The sequence below is a fragment of the Rhinoderma darwinii genome, chromosome 11 (assembly GCF_050947455.1).
Source record: "Rhinoderma darwinii isolate aRhiDar2 chromosome 11, aRhiDar2.hap1, whole genome shotgun sequence".
NCBI classification, from domain to species: Eukaryota; Metazoa; Chordata; class Amphibia; order Anura; family Rhinodermatidae; genus Rhinoderma; species Rhinoderma darwinii.
This window is the reverse complement of record NC_134697.1, coordinates 59,319,025-59,344,999: the sequence shown is the minus strand read 5'-3', so window position 1 is coordinate 59,344,999 and position 25,975 is coordinate 59,319,025. Positions and strand designations below refer to the sequence as shown.

General features: G+C 41.0%; 1 protein-coding gene across 2 annotated transcripts in view; it reads left to right on the top strand.

The window, feature by feature from the left end:
* The window catches only part of LOC142663195 (transmembrane protein 150A-like), a 112,915-nt gene extending 87,697 nt beyond the window's left edge, over window positions 1-25,218 (top strand). For both annotated transcript variants that reach the window (XM_075841611.1, XM_075841612.1), the window contains exons 6-7: window positions 4,928-5,105; window positions 19,786-25,218. In XM_075841611.1, coding sequence (XP_075697726.1) covers window positions 4,928-5,105; window positions 19,786-20,030 — 423 coding nt within the window. In that variant the 3' untranslated portion in view covers window positions 20,031-25,218. The remainder of the gene's footprint in view (window positions 1-4,927; window positions 5,106-19,785) is intronic.
* Window positions 25,219-25,975: the final 757 nt, after the last annotated feature.

The window sequence follows — 25,975 nt, the reverse complement described above, 5'->3', positions numbered from 1 at the left end:
TGATGGACATGTGTCCTATTTCAACCATACTTTGTAACTGTGTGAGATATGTGTAAAAAAAAGGCTGGGTTCACAGTTTTTTGCAGGAGGAAAATCCGCCTCAAAATTCCGTTTGGAATTTTGAGGCAGATTTTCCTCTGCCTGCACGCCGATTTGGCTGCCATTGAGCGCCACGGGCATAAAACGAAGCGAAATACGCTTTCTCTGCCTCCCATTGATGTCAATGGGAGGTCAGAGGCGTAAACTCCCAAAGATAGGGCATGTACCTTCTTTTTCCCGCGAGTCGGTTTTTCCGCTCGCGGGAAAAAACACCTCCGCCTCCCATTGAAATCAATGGGAGGCATTTTCGGCCGTATTTTGGCGCGTTTTCCGACGCGGCTTCCGTGTCAAAAAGCTCTGTGTGAACTGGCCCTAAAGCTCTCCCAAAGATCTCGGCTCAGAGACCACAGACTGAGAAAGTATCGAGCTGAAACTAATGAAAGAAGTTGCTAATTCCCTGGATATTCACAACATAGGTTAATGTTTACAGTGAGCGTGGTGTTACTAAAAGCTAAAAATCATGCATTACTTCCATAAATAAATGACATGGTAAGAAATGTATAATTATAAAAAGCTTAGAAGTGTTTCAACTGAAGTCTCCAATCATATTTGCTATAAAATATTAGAAGATGGCTGTATATCTACAGTCCGGTACTAGTAAGGACACATAACGGATAATTATGTAGTGTCCTCATCCATGCAGGACTGCTTAGGCCCAGAATGCTGAGCCACTGACTTTACGGAGAAAGTATTCTGAGAAAAAAATGTCTGTTCTGCCTGATGTGGAAGAACTGTCAGCAGAAACTGTTTATCCAAATAGATCTGTACTTGCCTATGCTAATAAATGTGAATTTGTCAAATGGGCCCCGCCAAGTAAACAGAGGAACGGAGAGGACCAGCTGTCTCCGATTTCAGTGGTGAGCTGGGTAATGTTGAGTTAGCAGTTTTCTAGCTGCTACAGATGGAAAATGTAAGACCTGGAAAATCACAGCCTTTTAGTACACTGCAAACTGATTATATATATATTTTTTATCACTTGATACTATTAGTTATGTCATAATTGATCATGTCCTCTGTTGTACACTACATAGCCAACTAAAATATATGATTTACCTTATACATTGTACAGTCATACTGAATATAACATTCATTGTAAATTCAATAACGGCTTCCATTGTAACTTCGGTAGTGATCGATGTGCTGTCAAAGGGACGGGGCTTCCTTTAAACAACGATTGCCGACGATCGTATATTGATAAATCTTAGGGGTCTAGCAGTCTGCCTATCCATGTACAATCTATGTACAATACAGAAGTATGACTTACATTGTAGGTAAAATAAATGTATAAAAGTTAAAGTAATGGGACTATAGAAGAAACAAAAAAATTTTTTTTTTTAGATAAACCTTAGGAATTAAACATTTTTATTTGAGAAGTCCACAAAATAATAAATATATACATATTTCGTTTCGCCAATTAAAAAAATTCTTGTATAACCCTTTCCCGCTTCAGCCATTTTCGGATTTTCACTTCCAGTTTTTCCTCCGCAACTTCAAAAAGACATTACTTTTTTCATCAATCTAGCCATATGAGGGCTTGTTTTTTGTGGGACGAGTTGTAGATTTACACTGCACCATTTTTTGTAGCGTATAATGCAGTGGGAAACTGGGAAAAAATATTTGTGGGGTGGAATAGGAAAAAAAACCTGAGATTCCTATATATTTTGGGTGTTTTTTGTTTTTGTTTACGGCATTCACCGTGCAGTAAAAACGGCATGTTAACTTTGTTCTGTGGGTCAATACGATTCCGGTGATACCAAATTTACATAGAAGTAGTAAAAACTATAAAAAAGACGGAGAAAAACCACTAAGGAAAAAACTAATTGTTAAAAATAAAATTGAGTTTTGTCATCACATAATTAGAAAGTTTTTTTTATTTTTCCGTTGATTGAGCAGTATGAGGGATTATGTTTTGCAGGGCGAGCTATAGTTTCTATTGGTGCCATTTTGAGGTACATAAGACTTTTTTTTTTTTGATTTTTAAATTAAAAAAAAATTATTTTTACGCCGTTCACCGTGTGGACTAAATAATGGTAGATATATTTTAATAGTTCAGACATTTACAGATGCATCGATACCAGTTATGTTAATTTTTCTTACATTGCGCTTGAGGGAAATGTGTAAAAGGTTTTTTTTTTTTTGTTTTTTTTTAACTTTTAATTTTTTTTATTTTATTAAAATACCTTTTATTTGTCTATCTAGGGGACTTGAGCCAGCGATCATTGGATCGCTTGCATGATCTACTGCAATACTAATGTATTGCAGTATATCGTGATACTGACACTCTCCTATGAAGCCCTGCCGGAGTGCAAAGATGCCAGACCTGAGGGCCTTCATTGGGCTGTCATGCCAACCAACGGCAGCCCCCGCGATCGTGGGGGGGGCATTGCAACATGACAGGGGGCCGACCCCCTGTTTCCAGTCATTTAAATGTTGTGGTTGCGATTGACCACGGCATTTAACTGGTTAAACGAGCGGAACCACGCATGAGCGGGATCCCGCTTGTTACTCTGAAGTATTGGCTGCAACAAACCGTCGACACGCTAGTTCAGCCCATGAGCTCGCTCCATAATCCCCCACCCGACGTGCGCCCAATATATACGGCGGATGTTGGGAATGGGTTAAATGACAACTTATATGAACCCTAAAATGTCTAAAAAAAAATCTTACTCTGCAAAAAACAAAAAAGGCCTCCAAATAGAGACCGTCATAATAATAAGTTCTGGCTGTCAGCAAAAACTGAAACTTTCTCGCGGTTGTTAATGCAAAAATTGTCTTTGTGCTTAAACGCTAAGGATACCTTTTGACCTCCAAAAAATGATTTTTACATTAGTGGTTGCCTTGAGTTCAAAAAGCTGCACTAAGAACGGGCAGAGAGTCGACATAGCCAGGAACAGTGTGCTGTGGGATCTATGTAAAAACGTCAGGACAACCAATTATGTACAGGAGTTACAGGCTCTACAGCAGCAAAATGGTAGAATATTTTTAATGAAGGCTGGGTGAATATGTGTGTTTCCTCCCACGACAAACCGCTGATTTTGCATTGGGAATTTGCTGCTGTTAATATCCCCAGCTGTGGCCATAATACATGGCCAGTCTGAGTCCGCCAGATAAAGGGGGGGGGGGTCCAGAGAGGGGGAACCCGCCTTTATGACATCCGTATGCCCTAATAGGGCATATGGACAGGGGTTATTACTGTAAGGTAAATTTTTCCCCAAAGTTAGAGCAATCAAACCTGGTTTACCGCGTATTGCAAAAGTGGAAGTCTGCATTATTCCATTTACTAATGTGTAATATCTGGATTTGTAAAAACACACAAAAGCAACAATATGGTCTGTAGTTAAGGACTCCTGCACACATGCATGACCTTTGTTATACGGCCGCAAAACACTGATCCACAAAACAGGCACCGCATGCAGATGGCTTCGGTGTGCGATCTGTTTTTCTTTTTTTTTTTCTTTCTTTTTTTTTTTTTTTTTAACGGTCCATGGAATAGAATGGTCGAGAGTGATCCGCAAAAAAATGGACAGGAATAGGAACTGTTCTATAATACGTGGAATGGACACACGGATCCACAAAAAAAAAAAAACAGGTGTGTGCATATTGCCTCATTAAAAATAAATGGGTCTGTGTGCTATCCTTTAAAATAATACAAATAAAAAATGGATAGCACACTGAAGAATTTCACTAAGGTGTACATGAGCCTGAAGAGTTCTTATGTTTATTTCAGAATTTTTGTTTGTTTCTATTGAAGCAGGTCACTGCGATTTCCAAATAATTACAAGTTTTGTATCTAGTAATGGCTCATTTTACAGTAACTTTACCTTGGAGGAAGTAAGGTTCTGTTTTGTGTAACTTCTCAGAAAATCTGGCAAAATATTTTGGCAATCAGAACAGAAATTTGGGTGTTTTTTTTTTGTTTTTTTTTAACTTTATTATTTATTTAAAGCTTTCATAGGGATTACAAACTTGTTCTTAGGCTAACCGTAATCTTAGATCCTATATCCTTGGGAAAGGCCATGAGTATTTGCTCGGTGGGAGTCCGACATCCAGGATTCCAGCTATTTAGCACAGTTTAGGTGCCACGGCGCTGGCCTTCATTATTTATACAGGCACGTTGTCTTGTCTGTACGGACAGCTATGTCTGGTTCTGCTGCTCGTACAACTGTATTGTGGTGTGGCCCCCTTCATTGTGTTTATCAGCTGGGATCAAACGTTAAAGGCCTATCCTAAGGAAAGGTCTTTAATGTTTAAGTCCCAGAGAACCCCTTTAACGACTTTTATGATCTGTTTGTTTTTAGGCCACGTTCAGATGTCGAGGAACTGACACTAATTTACAGTACAATACATGTGGATGGGGGATTACTACTGTGTGCCACAACTCCATTCTCCATCAGGGGCCACGAGAAAAAACTATGCCACCATTTGAAATGCGAGACATATGTATGGGTGCACAATAAGTTCCCATGCACCTACCCTATGGGTGCTCTACAACAGTTTAGCAGAATTTTAGATCAATATCGGACTACGCATAAGATTATTTAATGCACCTACCTTGTTTTCTGCCTTTGCACTGTATAATTCCTCTCTTAAAATATGTAATTCAGGGTATTGACCGGTCAAGATCCTGACCGAGCGTTATTCCAGTGGTTAACAATAAGAGGTCTGTATTTAGGATTGTCTATTGCTTGCTGATAACCTTGGCCATGCTGTGCAAGTTTCCAGTCCAAAAATTCTTTGATCTCTTGGAAATCTGTTTCTTTGGTTGTTTAACTGGGGCACAATAATCCTTATTACTTAATACAATAATAGTAATTTTCTATCTTTTTAGGTGGATCATGCCAAGGTTCTGCACTACATTGGAGCAGGAGTTGCCTTTCCAACTAGTATGATGTTCATCTTCTTCCAGTCAATTTTGACATACCGTATGGCACATGCCAATTGGTACTGCTGGACTGGTCATCTACGCTGCATTTTGACGCTCTTTGGTCTGGTTATTTTAGTGCTCAGTATCCTTTTCACTGGAAAGCTATGTACAAATGGTTGTTTTCTAAATTTTATTTGTTCATTGCTACTGTGTATGTCACGGTCTGTAAATCGGCTACAATCTCTCTAAACCATCATCCATATCCTTTTAATGTTCTGGAGGCAAATTTCACCTCGAAGGTCAAATTAGACTGATCTGCTAATAAGCCTCACTGGTTGTTTCTTCAGCTAGAAGGTAGGTGACTGGATCTTACTCTTGAGATGTAGAAGAATCCATGAACCTTAGGTCACCGTAATGATTGTTGGAAAAAGTGAGCCACGAATGCATAATAGAATGACAAGATGAAGTAGCTCACGCTAGGGAATAATTTTAAGAACTACTGATCTGTAAAGCCTTTTAAAGGGGTTGTCTAGGATTAGAACAAGCGCCACCCATGGGCTGTGTCTGGCATTGCAGTTCAGTCCCATTCACTTGAGTGGAAATTAGCTGCAATACCCGACGCTGCCCATGGAACGTTTCTAGAAAAAAAGCAGACCCTTTTTTTTTTCTAATCCAATAGAACGCCTTTAAATCTTTTTCTGTGACCAGTCTTACGCCCCATGCACACGAACGTGCTTTTGCGGCCGCAATTCCCCTGAAAATCCACGGGAGAATTGTGGCCCCATTCATTTATACGGGCCCATGATTTCCACGGTCCGTGCATGGCCCAGGAGCCTGGACCACAGAAAGAACGGACAAGTCTTATTACGGCCGTGTTCTGCGGTCCAGGCTCATAGAAATTAATGTACGGCCCGCGATTTGCGGGTGACACTCCGCGGCCGTCCGACCCGAAAATCACGGCTGTGCACATGGCTACGGTCGTGTGAATGAGGCCTTACTGTCCTCTACCAGAGGTAACCTTCCTCTCCATACTAACCTTCCCAGGAGTCATTTAGGCAATAATTAAACTTATTTCGAGTGTTGGAGAACATACTGCACGTAGATGGTTGATATTCACCTGGAAATGGTTACTGAATTAACTATTTTACAATTTATTATATTTTGACAGGCAATGGGTCAATCACAATGTCTCAAATACTAAGGTTTGGTCTTTGGTCGGCCATCAAGTGAGCAAAGTCTGTAACAGCCTTGACTTCGGTTAGCTTCAGAAAAGTAATAAATGAATATGCATTGGGAAGATTTATTTAAAAAAAAATTAATAATAATAATCTGGTGCCAGGGAAGACTTGAAGTTGTGTGTAACCAACTTTTCTTTGGTCTTTTAAATCGATTCCTGGGTTTGGCTAAGAAAGACACGTTTACATTTCATGTAAATAAAGCTCAATAAATACACTAATTGTATAAGGCACGATTCTGCAACATTTTAAAGGGTTATTTCCAGAATTCACAATTATCACCTATCCACAGATGGGACCCCACCGATCGCGAGAACGGGGGTTCTGAACCCCCAGGTCCTCCTCACTGCACCGCTCGCAGTGAGGAATCAAGCGGCGGTCAAGCAGGCACGCTACGCTCCATTCAAAGTCTATGGGAATGACTAACAGACAAGAACAGCACTTATCTGTTTCTGTCAGTCCCATGGATATTGAATAAAACAGGTTTTTTTTGTAATTCAAAAATCTTTCCTGAAAAAAGAAATATTTACTAGAAAAGGCATTATTTTTCCCCCTAACCTAAGGCAACTTACAACCACCTCAGTGGATGAACAGTGCAAGATTGGATTGAGCTAGATGGCCATTTTTATTTTTTATTATTTTTTTTTTAACCTATCATGTTACAATCTGGACAATGGTGAGGATTTAGGCCAGGTTCCCACCGGACGGATAGGCTGCGTAAAAATCATGCAGTTTATCCGACCTGGAACCCGCAGTACATTCCGTCCGAAAACTGCACCACGCTGTGGTAAGTTTTTTCGGACTATTTCCACTGCGCAAAACAGTGGTAAAAAGCTTTCATACTTACGCAGGCCGTTCTTATGGCAACGCATCCCTCCATTGCAGTCTGGTCCGGCCTCCTTGAATGACTTCAGACCATGTGACCACTGCAGCCTGTGATTGACTGCAGCGGTCACATGGGATGCAACGTCATCCCAGGAGGCCGGGCCTAAGGAAGGAGGAGGGCGTTTTCCGTATTTGCGATTTTTGCAGTGTAATCTCTGTGAATAAGCCGCGAAAGTCTCAACACTTAGCTTTCTGTTTCCGGGTTTTGTATCCCCATTGAATTTGTAACGGAAAATCAACAAAAACGCAGCAAAAATTGACATGCTGTGGAATTAAATTACTCACTGCGGGTCAGTTTATTAACATTTTACGGGGCGTTTTTTTTTTTTAATAAACGTTCACAAATACCAGCCTTCTCCAGATGCCCTTTTAGTACAAATTGACGTCCCCTCTGTGAGCCAGAATGGAGGGGCCGACATGCAAGGCTACAGTGGCCAGATGCAGGTGACCCCCCCCCCCTCTTCCCTTAAACGGCTCCATATTTTCAGCCGTTTTTTTGTTAAGCGTGTGAACATAGTCTTATTGAAAAGAAGGGTGGCTATATTGGTCACGTTTTTTTTTTTCTTTAAATATCAAATGTTTATTTGTCAATTTAGAATTTGTTTTATTCTCACTTTAGGCCTCATGCACACGGTGCTGCCCGTAATAACGGGCACGGACGGCCGCGGGCCGCATTCTCGGGCCGTTCTCCCATACAAAGTATGGGAGCATGGCCCATAGAAAACGAAAAGTAGGACATGATCCATAATTCCCGGCACGGTTCTACGGCACGGACACCTACCCATAGCGATATCAATAAAGGGAGAGAGAATGAAGCAGCACTCAAAAAAAACGTGGGTTTATTCATCCAACATCCACTACAACGTTTCACCCTCTCTATGAGGGCTTTTTCGAGTTAAGTGTGTTTCAACATACACATGTATATATAATGGCACAGCCCAAACAATCCGTGTTACAAATCAACACATAATAATAAAGCAATATCGAGTTACATAAACATTATAGATATAAAGTGACCAGTGCAGCAAATCTCATATTGTATACATGAGTTATAACATGATGCAAATATACATACAGACAATGCAGCATGAATAACATAAAATGTAGTGTTTAGCATTAATTGAACAAACATGGTGCAATTAGTTAAAAACAAAAACAGCTGGCACTCACCGATCCATAAAGAAGAAACATAATAATAGGACTCCTATGTAACACACGTTGTTCACTATCTGTGTTCCAGACATCAAACAGCGCATGCCCACAAGTAACGCACCCATTGGGTCAAAATGAACATCTGAGTGATCGTCACCAAGGCAACATAGAACAACAAGGCCCAAGAATATCTTGCGGGAGTCAACCTGCCGTGTATGAGCGTCATCCCTTGCTAGAAACACTGGCGCCATCTTTAAAGAGGGAAATGCCATTATCTCGGTAAGTTAAATATAAAGCCAAATTTCCTCAACACACCAGGGGGTTATCTATATAGAAATATCAAGAGGCATTAGCCTTAAATGATCCATAGATTTTCTCGAGGTCCATGAGCATGACCCTACTCCCTTGCCACTCCAGTGGGAGGCACTGAAATGTGTCATTAGAGGAGTCCTAATACAACACGGGGCACGATTGAAGCGAGAGAAAGGGGTAACTATTGCGCGTCTCCTGACTCAGATTCGGGACTTGGAATTATGTCATAAACGGATTCCATCTTCACAGGTTTTTGCGGATCTTACTACAGCGAGAGAATCCTTACGCTCCCTCATAGATCAGTCCCACGCTCGGTTCAGGGATCGGATGAGGAAGCATTCCTACGAATTTGCGGACAAGTGTGGTAGGTCTTTGGCGCGGATATTGCATCCCCGTACACAAGCGTCCTACATCCCTAAAATTCTATCTCCCTCGTGCAGCGAGGTTCATGACCCGGCGGGTATTACTGATTGCTTTAGACATTATTACTCGGCCTTATATAATATTAAAGGTCAATTTCATGATATGCAGGCTGAGGCGTTGCGGGATAAAATCAATCATTATGTGCACAATACTGCGTTGCCGTCTTTGGAAGTTGGGGAGGCTTCAGGGCTCGAGGAAGATTTTGTAGAATCCGAAGTGGAGCGTGCTATTGGGGACTCACCCTTGGGCAAGAGTCCAGGGCCCGATGGGTTTAACAACAAATTCTATAAAACATTTAAGGCTCAACTGGCTCCCTTTTTGACGAAAGTCTTTAATTCTGTGTCTTCCTTGTGTCCCTTTGCGCCCCAGTCCCTCGAGGCTCACATCACCCTTTTACCAAAGCCAGGCAAGGATCCAACATCTTGCGCTAACTTCAGACCCATTTCACTAATTAATGTAGATGTAAAACTTTTTGCGAAGCTGCTTGCCTCTCGTTTGTCGCCGTTGTTGCCTGGCTTGATATTGGATGATCAGGTGGGGTTCGTACGCGGTCGGGAAGCGCGGGATAACACTAACAAAACTCTCCTTTTAACTTCATACTGCCAATCCCGTAAGATACCGATGTGCTTACTCTCGGTGGATGCCGAAAAGGCTTTTGACAGAGTGCACTGGGTGTTCCTCCGCAGTGTCCTGGCACAGGTTGGCCTTGGCACTACTATGGTGGATAGGATAATGGCGTTATACCATAGACCTACGGCTCGGGTTCGTGTTAATGGACTTCTATCTGATTCCTTGCCTATTGCTAATGGCACGAGACAGGGGTGCCCACTCTCGCCTTTACTTTATGTTCTGGTCATGGAACACCTGGCCGTGGCACTGCGGAGCAATCCTAATGTTCAGGGTGTACGTGTTGGATCACAGCATCATAAACTGGCGCTTTATGCAGACGATCTCCTTGTGTACATTACAACTCCCATGATTTCCTTGCCATCTTTGACTGAGGAATTTGAGCGTTTTGGTCATCTAAGTAATTTTAAAGTTAATTACTCTAAATCTGAGGCCTTGAATATATCTCTTGATGCTCCTCTGGCTGCCCATTTCGCTCGGGTTTTCCCATTCAAATGGCAAACTACGTCCTTAAAATATCTGGGGGTACATGTTCCCACGCAACAGGCAGACCTGTTTGCCTTGAATTACACACTTATTCTGCAGCGTACTCTGAAGGAATTGGCAGAGTATGGTGGGAACCGTATGTCATGGTTTGGGCGTATCAACGTGGTCAAAATGGATATTTTGCCCAAATTTTTATACCTCTTCCAGACCGTCCCTATTGTAGTACCATCTGGCTTTTTTAAGACCTTACACAGGGCCATAACTAAATTTGTGTGGGGCTCCTCTAAGCCTCGTATTCGTTTTGCTGTCCTTAGTCGTCCAAAAGTAGATGGGGGTGCGGGTCTCCCAGACTTTAAACTTTACCATCAAGCTGCATTGATTATGAGGGTAGTGGATTGGTTCCGCTCGGAAACAGGTAAGCAATGGGTGCGCATCGAAAGAGATATGTCTCCTCTTGCATTATCCTCTCTGCCGTGGTTGACTGTCCTGCAGCGCCACATGCTATCTTTGCCTTTCCTCACACGTCAGTTTCTTGCAGTCTGGGAGCGAATCTTTGGTGCTGCGGGCCTTGTTCATCGCCCGCGTCCTCTGACTCCTCTCTTTGACAACCCCTCCTTCCCTCCGGCGTTGGGTGTTGATACATTCCTCTGTTGGGAGAGAGGAGAGGGTGGATATCTGGCTGAGACCCTTACTCCTGACGGTGCCATTTTATCAATGAGTGCTGTCTCTGAGACCTGCCCAGGGAGACGATCAACCTGGTGGTCATACTTACAGTTGCGTTCCTATCTTTCTTCCATGGGAGACTGTCTGGTGTTTTTACAGGACAAGACTCCTTTGGAACATTATTTATCTTTATCTACTGCTCCCTCTCATGTCTTGTCCTATTTACAAGGGATTCTTTTACCCAAATTCTCTCTCTCAACTGTCCTTCACTATTGCATGGGACGAGGAAATGGGGGTTCAACATTCGGAAGAGGAATGGGGTACTTCTTTCCTTTTAGCTCACAAACTACCAACGTCTTGTTTTGCTCAAGAAAAAAACTACAAAATACTCACCCGGTGGTATCGTTGTCCTGCTTTGTTGCATAGGATATTTCCTGATGTGTCTGCTGATTGTTGGAGGTGTGGGGAGGCTCCTGGAACCATGTTGCATATTTGGTGGGACTGTCCCAGGATACGTCCCTTCTGGGGAAAGATTTTTGACTTTGGTAACAAGCTCTTTCACAATGAGGTCACGACCTCGGCTTCTATTGGATTACTCTCCATGGTTCCTGGATCACTCCCACACCTCAAAAGAGGTGTCTTTAGGCATTTCCTCACTGCGGCGAGAACGGTGATACCTCGTCACTGGAAGTCTCTTACTGTTCCTTCTTTGACGGAATGGGTAACAGAGGTGAACGGGATTATGAGGATGGAGGAATTGCTGTCCGCTGACAGGGGCAAGTCTGTGCTCTTCGTCCAAACTTGGGCAGTGTGGTCTGGATTCCGGGGTGGTACTGATCTACCTCTCTGGCTGGATGGAAGGTTCGGAGCAACTTCTGTGATCTTATTCCATGCGCTATGTCTGTCTGTATTTCTCTTTGTTGTCTGGCGTCTTGTGTTGGTGTTATATTATATTTGTGGCACTTATACGTACCAACTCTTACTTCACTGGGGCCTGGTCCCCATGTTTATTGCACTATCTTTATGTGAACATGGTACAGTTAGTACCACCGTATTTTGATTCATACTTACTTTAGATGGCTGGGAGGTTACCTCCCATTGATGTTCATGCATTTCATATACTGTGAAAATTTGTATTTTGTACTGCGTGCAAATTTTTGGGCAATGTTGTACATGCTGTAAATGATCCATAGATTCCACCGACCCCATTATGGATCTATATAGGATCACAAATATTAGAATTATAGAATAGAAAAATAACCCCCCCCCGTGGGTATATAAAGTTAATTCATATAGGAATAGTATTCACATTCATTCGGCATTGCTGTAACACGTGTCTAGGTAGTCAAAACATCAAATTTAGTTAAAATAAATTTTTATTTATGCGTCTCATATTTAACATACTAATGTATATATCAAAATAAGTGTGTAAATATAGACAAGATAGTCAATAGCCACATATGAGTCCAAAGCTTCGTCTTTCAAATCGTGAGATTCCAGTCACAATGTAGTAGCCATCACTCATTGTAGGGATCTTTCTTAAATATAATAAGTAGCTCTAGAGTACAGAGTTGGTATTATTGCGTTACATTCTAGTGAGGTCCTAAGTATTTATGTACTATTTATATGACATCCTTTTGGGAAAAGCTACAAAATATTGACTGCCTAACCGTTGTTTCTCATGGTGTGCATGTAGTCTGGTAAATGTCCACACCACTTCTGGTTAAATTGACTTTGTTTATAGTACAGATTCTTTTATAGGGATTACATTTATCTTGAAGTGATGTGCGCGTACAATTTATGTTCCCCACCAGTTAGAAGTTTCTTTGCTGTTAGATTCCAAAAATCTTTAGCAATGCCAAGTCTCCGCTGTGCTATGTACTATGAGGGTGGCATTTAAATGCACATTTTTAATATTATTCTGTTATGTGTTTTTTCAATGTTAATACTACTTGGTGCACCCGGCACTGTTTGGAGCCAGGTGGTCAGCACGTGGTTTTTATACAGGAGACACAACCAAGTGTACTAGCCTGTACTAATCTCTGCTTTGGATTTAGTAGCTCAAAGAATCTTTGAGTATTTATCTGGGGTTTATCAGAGGATTCAACTGCTTTTCTCCAGGAAACATGACCATAAACAGGCATTTGAATGTGTTTTAGGCTTCCTGTGTACAATGTGTCCGATTTTATGTTTTTGTTTTTTTTTGTCTCAACTTTTTACAAGTCCTTGTTTACAAATGAGTAGACTGGGAAGTTGGGGATGCAATTGAAAAGCCCACTACAACATGTTGATTTGTTTTTTGTTAATGTAAAGTGACCCCCCAGGAAAAGGTTAAAACACAAATTTTTGCTTGGCTAGTCCATGGGGGTCTTCATCACGACTGACTCTGAAGTTCCTGAGCTGCGGTTTTCGTGAGCTGCCCTGGACCCTGTACAGGAAATAACGCTCTTTGTGTGGTCGCTACTAGGTAATAACTTTGGGAGTGGGGTGGCACCGTTAGGTCTTATTTACACGAGCGTATTTAACGTCCTTGTTACGTGCGTTAAAACAACGGACGTGGCACGGACCTTTGTAAGTCAATGGGGCCATTCAGACCTTCAGTATTTTTCATGCAGCGTGTGCCGGCTGCGTGAAACTCACCATGTACTATACTTGTGTGTTTTTTGCGCATCACGCACCCATTGAAGTCAATGGGTACGTGAAAATCACGGACAGCACACAACCGTGTGCTGTCCGTGATTCACGCAACCGTTGCTAAAGAAATTATGAGAAAAAAAACGCCTTCAGTTTTTTGTTTATGTAAGAAACACGTGAGACACAGATGACCTACACACGTAAAAAAAACGCAGACACGCACTGTACATGGATGTCACACAAAACGGCAATGCAGGAAAAATGCTGCGTTTTTTACGCGCGCAAAATGGACACATTTGTGTGAATAAGGCCTTACTCCGGGAAAAAGGCGTATTATCACTTTTCTCGTAGGGTCTAACAAAAAATACATTATCGCATAGAACATACATATGCAATAGGGAATAATACTGCTCAAATGCATCACCTACAGTATACCATGATGCCTGCTTGAAAATCTAGCAACAGAAAAACTTCTTGCATTGCTGTGAAAGGGGATTCTATAAATGTATCATCTATTATTGCACTTTCTGTAACTGCAGTAAAATACAATGGGAACTCCATGAGGTGCCTCAGAAAGGCACCATATTATTCCCTAGTACCTCCATTTAAAATCAGAGGGTACAGTTGTAATGACAGGGTAGGGAGACAGACAGGTGAGCCCTAATCTACCCGCCACTCAGTCCCTGCCTACTTGCAACGACCCGTCCTAAGCGATGGGGTACAACTGGGCGACGGTCCCTATGCTCAGTAAGTGCAAGACAGACAAAACAGACAGGGGTACACAGAAGCAGGGAAACGGGGCAGCTGCCCACGGAGACACCATGAGCAACAAGAGTAGTGAACGAGCCGAGTCAAACCAGGAGAGAGCGAGGTACAAAACGCTGAGCAGCAGAGTGGTCAGAAAGCCAAGGTCAATAACAAGCAGAGGATCAGTAGTACAAGCAGCAGCAGCAGCAAGCCAGGAAACAAGCATAGAAGAATCACCGGCAAAGGAGGAACAGGAAAGGCAGGTATAAATAGACAGAGGGCGGGAACTAGCTCCGTCTGGCCAGGCTGTGATAGGCTCTCCCACTCCTAAGCCTGCCATCCTGAGTGGTGGAAGATGGAGTCAGTCTCACAGACATAGGAGCAGGTGCAGACTTGATTGCCCACGGGCGTCGACACAGAACCTGTGTCTGGCAAAACCTTTACAACAGTATTGACTTTTAAAATTCAATGGGCGTGTATTCAGAATGCGCGATACCAATCCCGAATATGGCCAGGGAATTTTTCATTTATGGCCTATGTGTGATTGGTGGAGCTCCAACCCTCGGCATCTCCGCCAGTCAACAAAATAAAGGTGCCGGAGAGCTGTTCCTCCTTCACTGTTCCAGAAACCAGGGCGTATCCAAACTTGCAGCTGTGCCTGGTACTGCAGCTCTGATCCATTCACTTGAATGAGAATTTCTGGAAAACCCTTTAGGGTATGTTCACATGCAAACTCAAAAACGTCTGAAAATACGGAGCGGTTTTCAAGGGAAAAACAGCTCCTAATTTTCAGATGTTTTTTAATCCACTCGCGATTTTCGCTGCATTTTTTACGGCCGTTTTTGGAGCTGTTTTCAACAGAATTACATTTTTCCCATTGAAATCAATGGGCGTTCTGCTTCCAATTTTTCGGGCGTTTACGGCCCGAAAAACGGCCGAAAATAGGCCGTGTGAACATACTCTTAATCTCCTGTTCTAACAATGTACCAGTATTACTTGTAAATGATCAGCAATTGCCCCCTAACCTGCATTAACTGGAGCACTTTCGGTGCAATACACTTTGGATGACCTCAAGTAGAGAACATTTATTTATCACGCTTTCAGTACTCAGAATATTTACCCAAATTAAGGAGTTCTATCCATTTCTCAGTTATTTTTTTTTGCAAGTAGCAGAAATGACTTCCATCTTGGTTTTTGTTATTGTACAACACCGTGAACGTTTTCTTCTATTTATAGCATTCATGCATATTTAAAGAAATTATGGGGCTCCCTTAGTTAATTGATTTTTATATCTGAATTCTATTATGTTATTAGATTTGGATTTGTCTTGTATTAGGTGTTAAACATTCTGAGAAGACAAGTAGAAATTCCAACAATACAATAAAAATTAAACCCAATTGCACTAGTATTGTGAAGGTTAGTAATTTATATTTAAAAAGATTGGAAGATGTTCAACTAGTTTTTGAATGTTCTTACTTGATTTATTAGCACAATTGTATCACATGGGAAACCTAGTTACAGTCGAACACTGGTTAGAACTAGCAGCAAATTGTAACATTGTTGGTTTATTCTTGATGAACCTGCAATAATGTAGAATTACATTACAAGTTAAACAGTCTAAGGCATCGTGGGAGGCTCCGTTAGGGCCCCCCGTCGCAGATCCGGCACGGATTACCGGCAATAATAGCAAAGCATGCTGCGCTATTGTGTTTGGTAAAATCACGGACACCCTGATGGAAAGCCAACGGAACCCAATGTAGTCAACCATTGCTTCTGTTATTCCCTTGTTCTGCTCCTCTGACGGAGCAGAACAACGGAATGTCACAACACAGGTGTGAACATAGCCTAGAATATTCTTCATATTGGAGCAGCTCTCTCCACAAGCTGGAGCAGTTCTGGCATTCAAATGAATGGGGATGAACTGCAACATCTGACACAGCCCGTGTACAAAAGTGGCGTTGCTTCTGGGGAAAATAGCATGTCCTTTTTTTTCCAATCCTGGACAATACATTTAAACTTTTAGTTTCCATTTCTTTAGAATTTTGAATGCAGTTTTTGTATGGTTTATTATTCCACCTCCCCTTTTGTCTAGGGGCAGATCCGCTTTTTCATATTGTATATTTTAGACTGTAGATTTGTCTGCATGAAAACCACTGAAAGGAGCTGTATTCTTGTACTATTGTCCACTGTATTGCTAAAATTACGAATGAGGCTCATTTGGCTCTGTATAGGTGTGGCAATTAAATTATTATCTTTTTCTTACTGGTGGTTCAGTTGCCTATAGTTTTTATAATCATTTTATTCTGGCTGTAAGATATATTGTCTCCATTCACTGATGTCCTGGTCAGCTTATGCTTTTAGACAGTAGCCAATCTGAGAATATAGAACTGCAGTGTAAAGTATGAGGGAGGGACAGAGCAGTAGGCTGAACCACTAATGAGACAAGTGTGGTTTAGGCTACCCCAGACTTTGCTGCTTAGTTGTATGGTAGTCTAAGCTGCAGTCACTGACCATAGCTGTCACGATCTGTGGGTATGTGGACCCACTGGGCTGTAGCAGGATAGCAGTTGGCCAAACAGGGTACAAAGTCAATGTCTATAGTTTGAATAAAGGTACCTGTGGCAATGTAGACAGTAATGATGGTTTAGGCTCGGATGGAACTCCGGCAGCAGGCAGACAACAGGTGCAGTGAAACACACAGGTGCCACAACACGACTCCAACTCAGTACAGCACGGGGACACGGGACACAGGTAGCAGGAATGGGAACACTGGGAACTGGAAAACACTCAAGGGACCATTTGCAAGACTAACATGGGTAGGAACAAACAACGCTCAGGCAATGAAGGAAGGGGCAGGGCCCTTCTTATAGTCCAGGGTGATCTGGGAGCAATAAGCTCAATCTCACACGTGTGCACTCTGGCTCTTTAAGACTGGACTGAGCTCACGCGCGCACCCTAGTGGTCTCTGTGGGACCGGACGGCTGCATGTGCTGGCATCTCTGGAGAGAAAGGCGTCGGCAGGATGAGAGGCGTTCGTGGTCAGCGTTCGTGGTCAGCGACCGCGGTCGTTACAATAGCTAGGCCTAATGGAACAAAGCATTCAAGCAAACAACACTGAAAAAACAAAATAGCAGGTAGAATCACCCATGGGATCTTGAATATTCTATTTATAGGCTGTGGAATATCTATTTATTTATTGCAGGTTTTTTTTTTCATTTTTTCATTGTGTTTTAGTTGATTAGAAAGTTGTTTTTTTTAAATAGCTTTTTATCAAAACTCTTCTTTTAGTTGTTCTTCTGAAACAGCTACTATGTATCCTCTATACATAGAAGCTGCATCGTTCTCTATCAGCCAAATTCGTCAGTGAACTCTCGACTCGGTGGAAAGCGGGTCCTGCGTGTTTCCAACACACCGGATCACACCAATATTCATCACATCTAAGTTGATCAACTGGATAACTGGAATTCTGCTTTTAATTTTGATATTTATTGATTAAATATAAGGACACCTAGGAGCAGGAATCTATATTAGGCAGTTTGGGTTTTTGCCTGTGTTATGCAGTTCATTCAATTAGAAAACGACATTTGAATGGTATTTTTCATTATCGGTAACTTGTTACCTGCATAATGTTCTGCTGCATGGGTAGTTGAGGCAGTTTATGGTAGTTGGCAATTAATGCCCTCAGAATGCAAGGAAACCATTGCTACTGTATACTATAATATGACCATAACAATATAACGTAAGGTTTGTCCACTTTGCATGGCAGAATTTGCGATCATATAGCTGTTCTTCCATTCTCTCAAAATAAATAGCCGGTCAGTCCACTTTGAACTAGTTTCCAGTAAATATTCCAATAGCATTTTATATAGTTTTAGTTCGGTTTGACAAGTAGTTGTGTACTTTGGTTTGGGATTGAGATATGAAAATCCTGTTATGTTCCAGCAATGAGTCAATGAATGTTTCTGGGTTAGTTAAATAGTGCAGCAATAGTCTGTTTAAAAGCAAGTGATTAACTAGACGGGTCTCTTTCCAGTATCACTGTTAGGACGTCAAAGTCCTTTATCTATTTCACCTTAACTTTTTATGGTCTAGTACAGCTGTGTGTATTGCATGTCTTTCAGGTCGCCGACAGTCTAGCCTTTTCTTTGCCTCCATGTTTGGTAGAGCATACATGTTTACTGGCATAAGACACCACTGGCAGCTCTTGTCTCTTGGGAGGTGGGAGGGCAAAAGCCTGAATTTATTTTCCTCAACAACTGCCTTTGGGGGATAGTCAGGCATATAATATAGATTGTTGGCAGTTCCCACTGAAATCGCCATTCTCTGCCAACATATATCTGTTGTATATGGGCAGCTTAAACATATTAACATATTATAAGGATAATGGAATCTGGAAGCCAATGGCAGATGCAGCAGAAGACAAGGCAACAGCTATGATGATGCACACAGGTGTTTAGTGCTGGATGCTGCAGAAGACAATAAGACCAATAAGACTAGATATCACATCAGGACCAAGATCGCAGAACGAGAGCCCCAATCTGCCCATAAACATTCACACTTGGGTCGACTGAGCCCGTAAATGTATTTTATTTGGGATGGAAAATTAAACTGCTGCCTGACCCGCTTAGGCCAGATGCACATGAATGAGTGCAAACTCGTCCAAGTTGCACCCATGTGGGACCTGTGTTCACGGATCCCCATAGACTTGAGTCTATGGAGGTATCCGTGAAGATGGAAGAAAATAGGACCTGTTCTATTTTTCAAAAGGCCCTTCACACGGTCCGTTCAAACAACGTTTTAACTACTGTCACACGGACGCCTTCTAAGTTCGTGTGAATAAGCCCTTAGAGCTTGCATTCTAGGGTTTAAAAGCCAACATACCTGGATCCGTCTTTCCTCCTGCACCTACTATCTGGGGACTGTCGGGCTGCCCCCATACACATTGGATTGTCCTCCCTTAATTTGTATGTATATGACAAGCTTGCTTGTTTTTTTTCACATAGGAAAACGAAATGCCAAGAAAAATAAATAATAATTAGAATTGCGCTTAAAAAAACCCAACTTATATAAATTTGGCTTTACAGAGAAATAGTATTGAAATTGGACCTTGGAATAGTTTAGGATCATAAAGAAAAGTTCATTGGAAATAAAAAGCAGAAGATTCTGTAGGCCAATTGCTTCTAATCTCTCTAATTTGTATGGAATCGTCACATTTTGCTTAAATTTTGATTGCAACAAACTAAATGGTTTAGTGTGCTCTTTGGATTAGTTTGTAATGTACAATGTGATTGCAATGTTTCCTTTTTCCCAGCGGAAACCTTGATAATAACAGAAGGATTACTGAGCGGGGAACAAGCTAATCAGATTTCTGACTACAATGATTTCACTTGTATTTTATGTTGTCCTGAGAAAAAAATTAACTTAATTCTTATTCTGGGTTCTTGCCATATGTTTTTTTTTTTTTTTTGTTTTTTTTTATTCTGCTTATTGTATTATCTTTATTTTTTAATACCCCTGAAAATGCACTAAGTCAATCCTGTTGATCCTGTTTACTATTTTCCAAAAGAATGTAACAAATAAGGTTTTAGTGTACATTATAAGATTGTGTTTTTATTTATTCCCCCCCCCCCCCTAAATTTCCTTAACTCTAAATTCCAGGTGGTGTCTTATTCATACAGGAAGGCTTTGTGCTTCAGCATATGGCTGCTCTGTGTGAGTGGACCTTCATAATAAATGTTCTAATTTACTATGGGACTTTTGCCTTTGAATTTGGGGCAATCTCTACTGATACTTTCCTCGTGCTCCTAAAAGCAAGCAGGACTCCAAAGAGCTACAAGGCAGGAACCAGCACTCCAGCAACACCTCATGCTCACAGCACATCTGAAAACATGGCTATGATATGACTGCATCAAAGTGTTTTTATGGACATCATGTGCACCCCTGAGCTGCCTTATGATCTTTGTAAATATGAGACCATCGTCCTCTCCATTGGGGGTTCATAAACGTTGAGGGCTCTACTACAGTACCAAAAAAACAACAACAAAAAAAACTAAAAACCTGATTACTTTTTCTAATGGACAATACTGAGTTAGCACATGAAGTCTATATAATATGTACAGGGCATTAAGGAATCGGCCATAAAAAAATGTGTATATTTTTTATATAGTTCATTTCTATAAATGAGAGACTCCACAACAAAAGACCAAGGCCAAGTTTATTGTGTCAGATGTAGAGGAGATGTATTATGGTATATGAAGAAGCATTACAAAAATAGTGTTGCTTAAAAAAAATAATAAATAAATAAAAATGGTACACACGAGCGTTTCAGGTGTAATTTGGGATTATAGGATTTATGCTACCTAGGGGGCCTTTTATACGTTTTGGATTGTAGGACCAACAAAACCAGTTTGCCTTAATAAGAGCAGATCACCCTTCATAGATTCATTACATTGTTATTACTATTAGACTTCTGGAATATATTCAATGAATTCCGTAGAGTAGGACTAATTTGCTTCAGAGTGCATAAACTTTCTAATGCAGTCCCTACATTAAAGTACCCATGCACATCCAATAGGTGATGGAAACTAAGGCATTCAAGACTCTGCTGGGTCCCAGTAGACTGGCACTTCAGATAAATCCTGTTGAGTCCCCGCTTTCTTTTTTCCTCTAAATTTTGCATTCTCATTCCCTCCATCCCTACTGCCCCCATTGAACTAAACCCTGCTGAATGTAACCCCCCCCCCCCCCCGCCCAGTCTGTGAAATGTAACAGACACTTGCCTAATATTTAAGGATAAGAGGGTTAAATAAAGAGATAAATCCCGAAGAAGTCTTTTAATGTCATGAGTAAAGACCTGGTGAGATGAATGCAGTTCCAAGAATGATGATAATCCCAAATGATGATAATCCGAACGTAAACTTATAAAAGGGTTAATGCGAACTTGAAATGCGTTTTTGGGTTTCAAAAACCTTTTTTTAAACCCGCTTGACCTCGCCTTGACCATTACATACCACCCTAAAGCAACACCGATTCCCATTTGGTCCAACAGATGATATATCTTTGCATACAAGCCATTTCAGAGACACTTGCCCATTTTAGCCATTTACATTTTACTGAGCCCTTCATCTATTACAGATGTTACCTGTGTTACAGCTCTAGGGCATGCCTGTTTTCCTTTTATTGCCACGGAGAGTGCATTACAGAGTTTATCTCCTCGCTGAAACAAATTAGGCCTGCAATTTGGAAAATCATGACCTAATTTATGAATTCAACAGAATTTAAAAAATAAACACAAATTCGCTCTCTTAATTTGGTCCAGTTTATAAGCCACCAGGATTGGTCATTGACAGCTCATAAAGTATTGTAAAGAAGGTCACAAGTGATCCAGTATACATGAAGACCTATTTCAGATATTACGACATACTATTTTTTTAAACGGACATTACAGGTTTACAACACGCAGTGCTGCTGCCTTTATATTTGCATATGCAGGATTCTGCAAATTGCTTCCTAAAAGAAAATGTAAAGTAATAGTAAGTAAGAATTCAGAACATTTCAGGTTAAGATATGAAAATCTGCTGCTATACTATGTAGCAAACCTAGCTTTCTCCACAGGAGGTGCCTTATTATGTACCATTACTATGCAAAACAGAATTTTTAGTCGGGATTTACACATAAAAAACCCTTTCTTAAGCGCTTCAAATGTGTTGCTTTGTCTGTGAACCTTTTTTAAAGCTTACTTTACTGAGAATTCAGATTTTAATTTGCAAAGATGTTTTCTACACAAATTTTTTAAATTCAACTGAATGGGTTAAAATAAAGTTTCATCTGCCTTTCTAGACCAATGTTTTTATTTTTTTTGGTCCCTAGCAGCAATAACATGCCATCTCAACACAAGACTGCGGCAGCCAATCACAGCAGTGATGTGTTGACCTCACCGATTCCACTGTCTTGGTCAGTGATTGTCTGCCACAATCACGTGTTAAGACAAAATGTCTTCGCTGCAGTGGTGGATACAAAGCCCAACGGGGAACCGTCTGCAATCGATCGGTGCTGGATTTCAAGGGACAGTGTGTGTAATATATATATATATATATATATATATATATATATATATATATATATATATATATATATATATATATATTTATTTTGGTATTTTAATCCTTATTTGATTAAAAAAAATGCTATTGGGTTGGCAAACCCCTTTAACCCCAATATTTTGTTCACCCTCCATGTTATGCTTGCAGGGATCCAGGAAGCTGAGATCTGTTGGACAGGGTCTTCTTGGAGAGCTGTTTTAGATGTCTTTGTGTCTGCGCAACTGACATGTAGGAAACTAGGTGGTCACCAACAAACATTCTCCATGGCTAACAAAACAGTGACTTTTTAGAGATCATCCGTAGTTTTGGCTTAGGCTATGTTCACATTACGGTTTTTTAGCTTTTGAGGTTTACGCCGGCAAATGCTCCCGACGTACATACATTAAACATATGCTCTGCCAGTTGCCCAACAGGGGTGTCCGTCGCCCATAGGCTATAATGGTATACCGTTATTGGATACATCATGAACCCTCACGACCTTTCCATGATCTATCTGTTAAAAGGATGCCATTATAGCCTATGGGGGATGGATGCTACTGTAAGGCATCCATTAAATGCACCTGTTACCCATAGGCTATAATGGTATCCGTTTAACAGATAAATAATGACCGAGGCGTCTGTCACTTATAGGCTAACATGTAAAAAAAAATAAATAATTATTGTTTTTTGTTTTTTACTGGACTCCACAGGATGGAATAGCATAATCTACTACGCTATTGCATACTTTTTTTTTTTTCTCTTTTGCGGAATATTTACTTATATGGATGGCCAGTCAGAGGCCAAAAGGACACTTCTGTATCCTCCGTCTGACATTGGAGCCCTATGAACACATTGGCGTGTAAGTCTGGAGTTTTCCGAACGTACACGCTAAGGCTATGCTCACACTGTATGTTTAACGTATACGCCGGGAAAGCTCTGGACATAACTTATTAGGCACCCTTTCACCCGACAAAGGTCAAAAGAGTATTTACTGCAAAAAAAATGCATGAAATAGCGTAGTAGACTAAGCTATTCCATACATCAGTATCCAGTAAAAAAAAAAATCTTTACCACACAGTGTACATTGTTTACAATGCGATCCTATAGACTACTTATTCCACTGTATGCTTTTACAGCGGGATACATCGCATCCACCGTCAGAGGTAAACATCGGGAGATTCTCTCGATTTGTACCACCAACGTTTCTAAGATTGGGGGGGACGAAGTTGCTCAATTTCCAGCTTGTTGCGCACCACCACAGCTGCCCTGGCTCCAAGCTCTGTAGACCTGTGGGCACTGGCCAGACACCCTAAACCTCCGATATAGCTATAGAGGCGGGAGCATACAGGCAGCAGGGGACACAAAATATTTACCTCTGTTTTTGCTATATACTCTCGGTGGTAAAAGGAATATAGCATGAGCAGTTGGGTAGTGTGAGTACTCTTCATTGGGGGAACACTTTTTCTAATAAGATAAGTCGCAACCTTCCGTTGGAGGCATGCTTCGGGAGACCTCCTGACGTATACCTTCGATGCACACTGAAAATACTGTGTGAACGTAGTCTAAACATAAACAAAAACAGTTATGTTAACTGGGTCAGACCTGAAAATTTTACCAGGCTGATATCCTCAAATTTTCCAAATCTCATACCTGGCAAAACAATTTAGCCAGTGCATTGATCCTGGATCCGTCTGTTGCATTCCAAAGGGGGTAGGATTTTGGGATGAACAAACCAGTCAATGTTCAAGATATGCAAAGAGTTAGGCTTGAAAATGTAATAGTTGTACAGTATCTCCATGTCAAGTCAATAAGCAGATTTTTATTTTTAAAGAGCACCTTTCATCTGCCCATACATGTGCAGCATGTAATAGGAAATGCTGCACAAACCTTGTCTCCCTTTAAAAAAAAATTCTATCATCCGTTATTTAGATATCGGTGCCGTTATTTGGCGCCCGATATGTAAAAAAAAACCTGAACTGTCAATGGGGCGTTTCTTTATTTCTAAATGGTTAGGAGGCGTGTTACTTATCGCTCTGACACTGTCCAATCAGTTGCGGACAATGTGAGAGCGGCATGTGCTGTGTGATCTCTCTCATGAGATCAGTCATTCTGCAGTGTGTGCGCACGCGCGCCCTTAAGTATTCGCGCACACTTGCTCGCGTGACGTCTGAGATGTGTGCGCATGCGTGAGGGGTGTGCACGCTCTCTGCAGAATAAGACTATGTGATCTCTATCGCGAGATAGATCACACGGCACAAGACGCTCTCACACTATCCGTAGCTGATTTGACAGTGTCAGAGCGATCAGTAATACGCCCCTATGCCATTTAGAAATAAAGAAACGCCCCCTTGACCGTTAAGGGGGTTATTTACATATTAGGCGCCAAATAAACGCACTGATATCTAAATAATGGTGGAGGATAGAACTTTTTTTTTAAAGTGAGACCAGGTTTGTGCAGCACTGCCTATTACATGGTGCACTCAGCTGCACATGTATGGGCAGGTGAAATGTTTAAAGTCTAATAAACATGCAATAGCTGTTCTATCTTGAGTGTATCAAACATATGTAAAAGCATAATAATGTACAGAAATCATGTTCACTGTGGGTATCGTTTTTACCTTCTTTTTTTTTTTTTTTGTTGTTGTTCTTGTGCCAATCTGTTTCACAATGTAAATAACCCTGCAGTGTGCAAAACCCTTGTTTGTGTGGGAAATACCAGCACTGCAACCTTAAAATGAATTTATCTATATTAGAAAAAGCTTGTCTCCCTAAGATATGTATTTAATTTTTGTTCTTTGTCCATCTAAACAGTAAGGCCTCATGTTACTGTATAGTTTATCCATGAAGTTTGATAAAGTATATGAAGTATGAAATCTGCTAGTTATGTCATAGTACCAACCTGGCTCTGTAATTCTGGTTACACTTGAACAGTCATCCTTTTATCTTTGTGAATCAACCAAATGTATTATCTTCTAAAGAATGACCAAAGAAATATTTGTATCCAACTGCCCATGTGTCTAGCGTTTTGTGTTCTTACATTTTCCTAGTGGATCGCCTATTCTGCTATTCAACACATTTTGGTTAGACTATTATAGGAAAATACACAGCATTGAAAACCTGTGATTTTCACATACGGTACCGAGATCTTCACTAGTTTGGTGGTAGTGCATACAATACCTATATGCATTCATCAAATGCAGAAAAAAAGTGAGCATCTCATGATCAAGATTTCAGTAAAAAAAAATCCAGTATGTTTTTGTTCGTTTTTTGTCATGACTGCCCAACTGAACAATTAAATTTCTTTGGAATAATCTGTACCTATGATAAAAGATGTCACAAATCCTTCTCACACTAGTGCAATAGTGGTGCAGTTCTAAAAGAAACACCCCCCCCCCCAACCCTCGTTTGCAAATGTAATGTGGGAATGTGTAGTGACTTACCTGATATGGTACTTTCATTTGTGTCATAAAAAGTGACACAGGGGCTTCATAAATATTTTGTTCTGCCCACAAATGTTTAGGCATAATCACTACATATGTGTCTTCCATTAAAGTGTAACTAAAGCTGTCATATGCGTATACATGAGGAATAACACTTTTTCTGCCCATTATGACTTGTATTCTGTATCCCCCCCCCCCCCCTCTGCAGGCTTCACCTGTAATTCTCGGTTTCCTCTGAGGTAGGGGGGTAAAGAAACTGCTATCATATCTTTTATACACAGCAAACATTGGGAAGAGGAGAATCCTGCTCTTATGTCTATCTAGTAT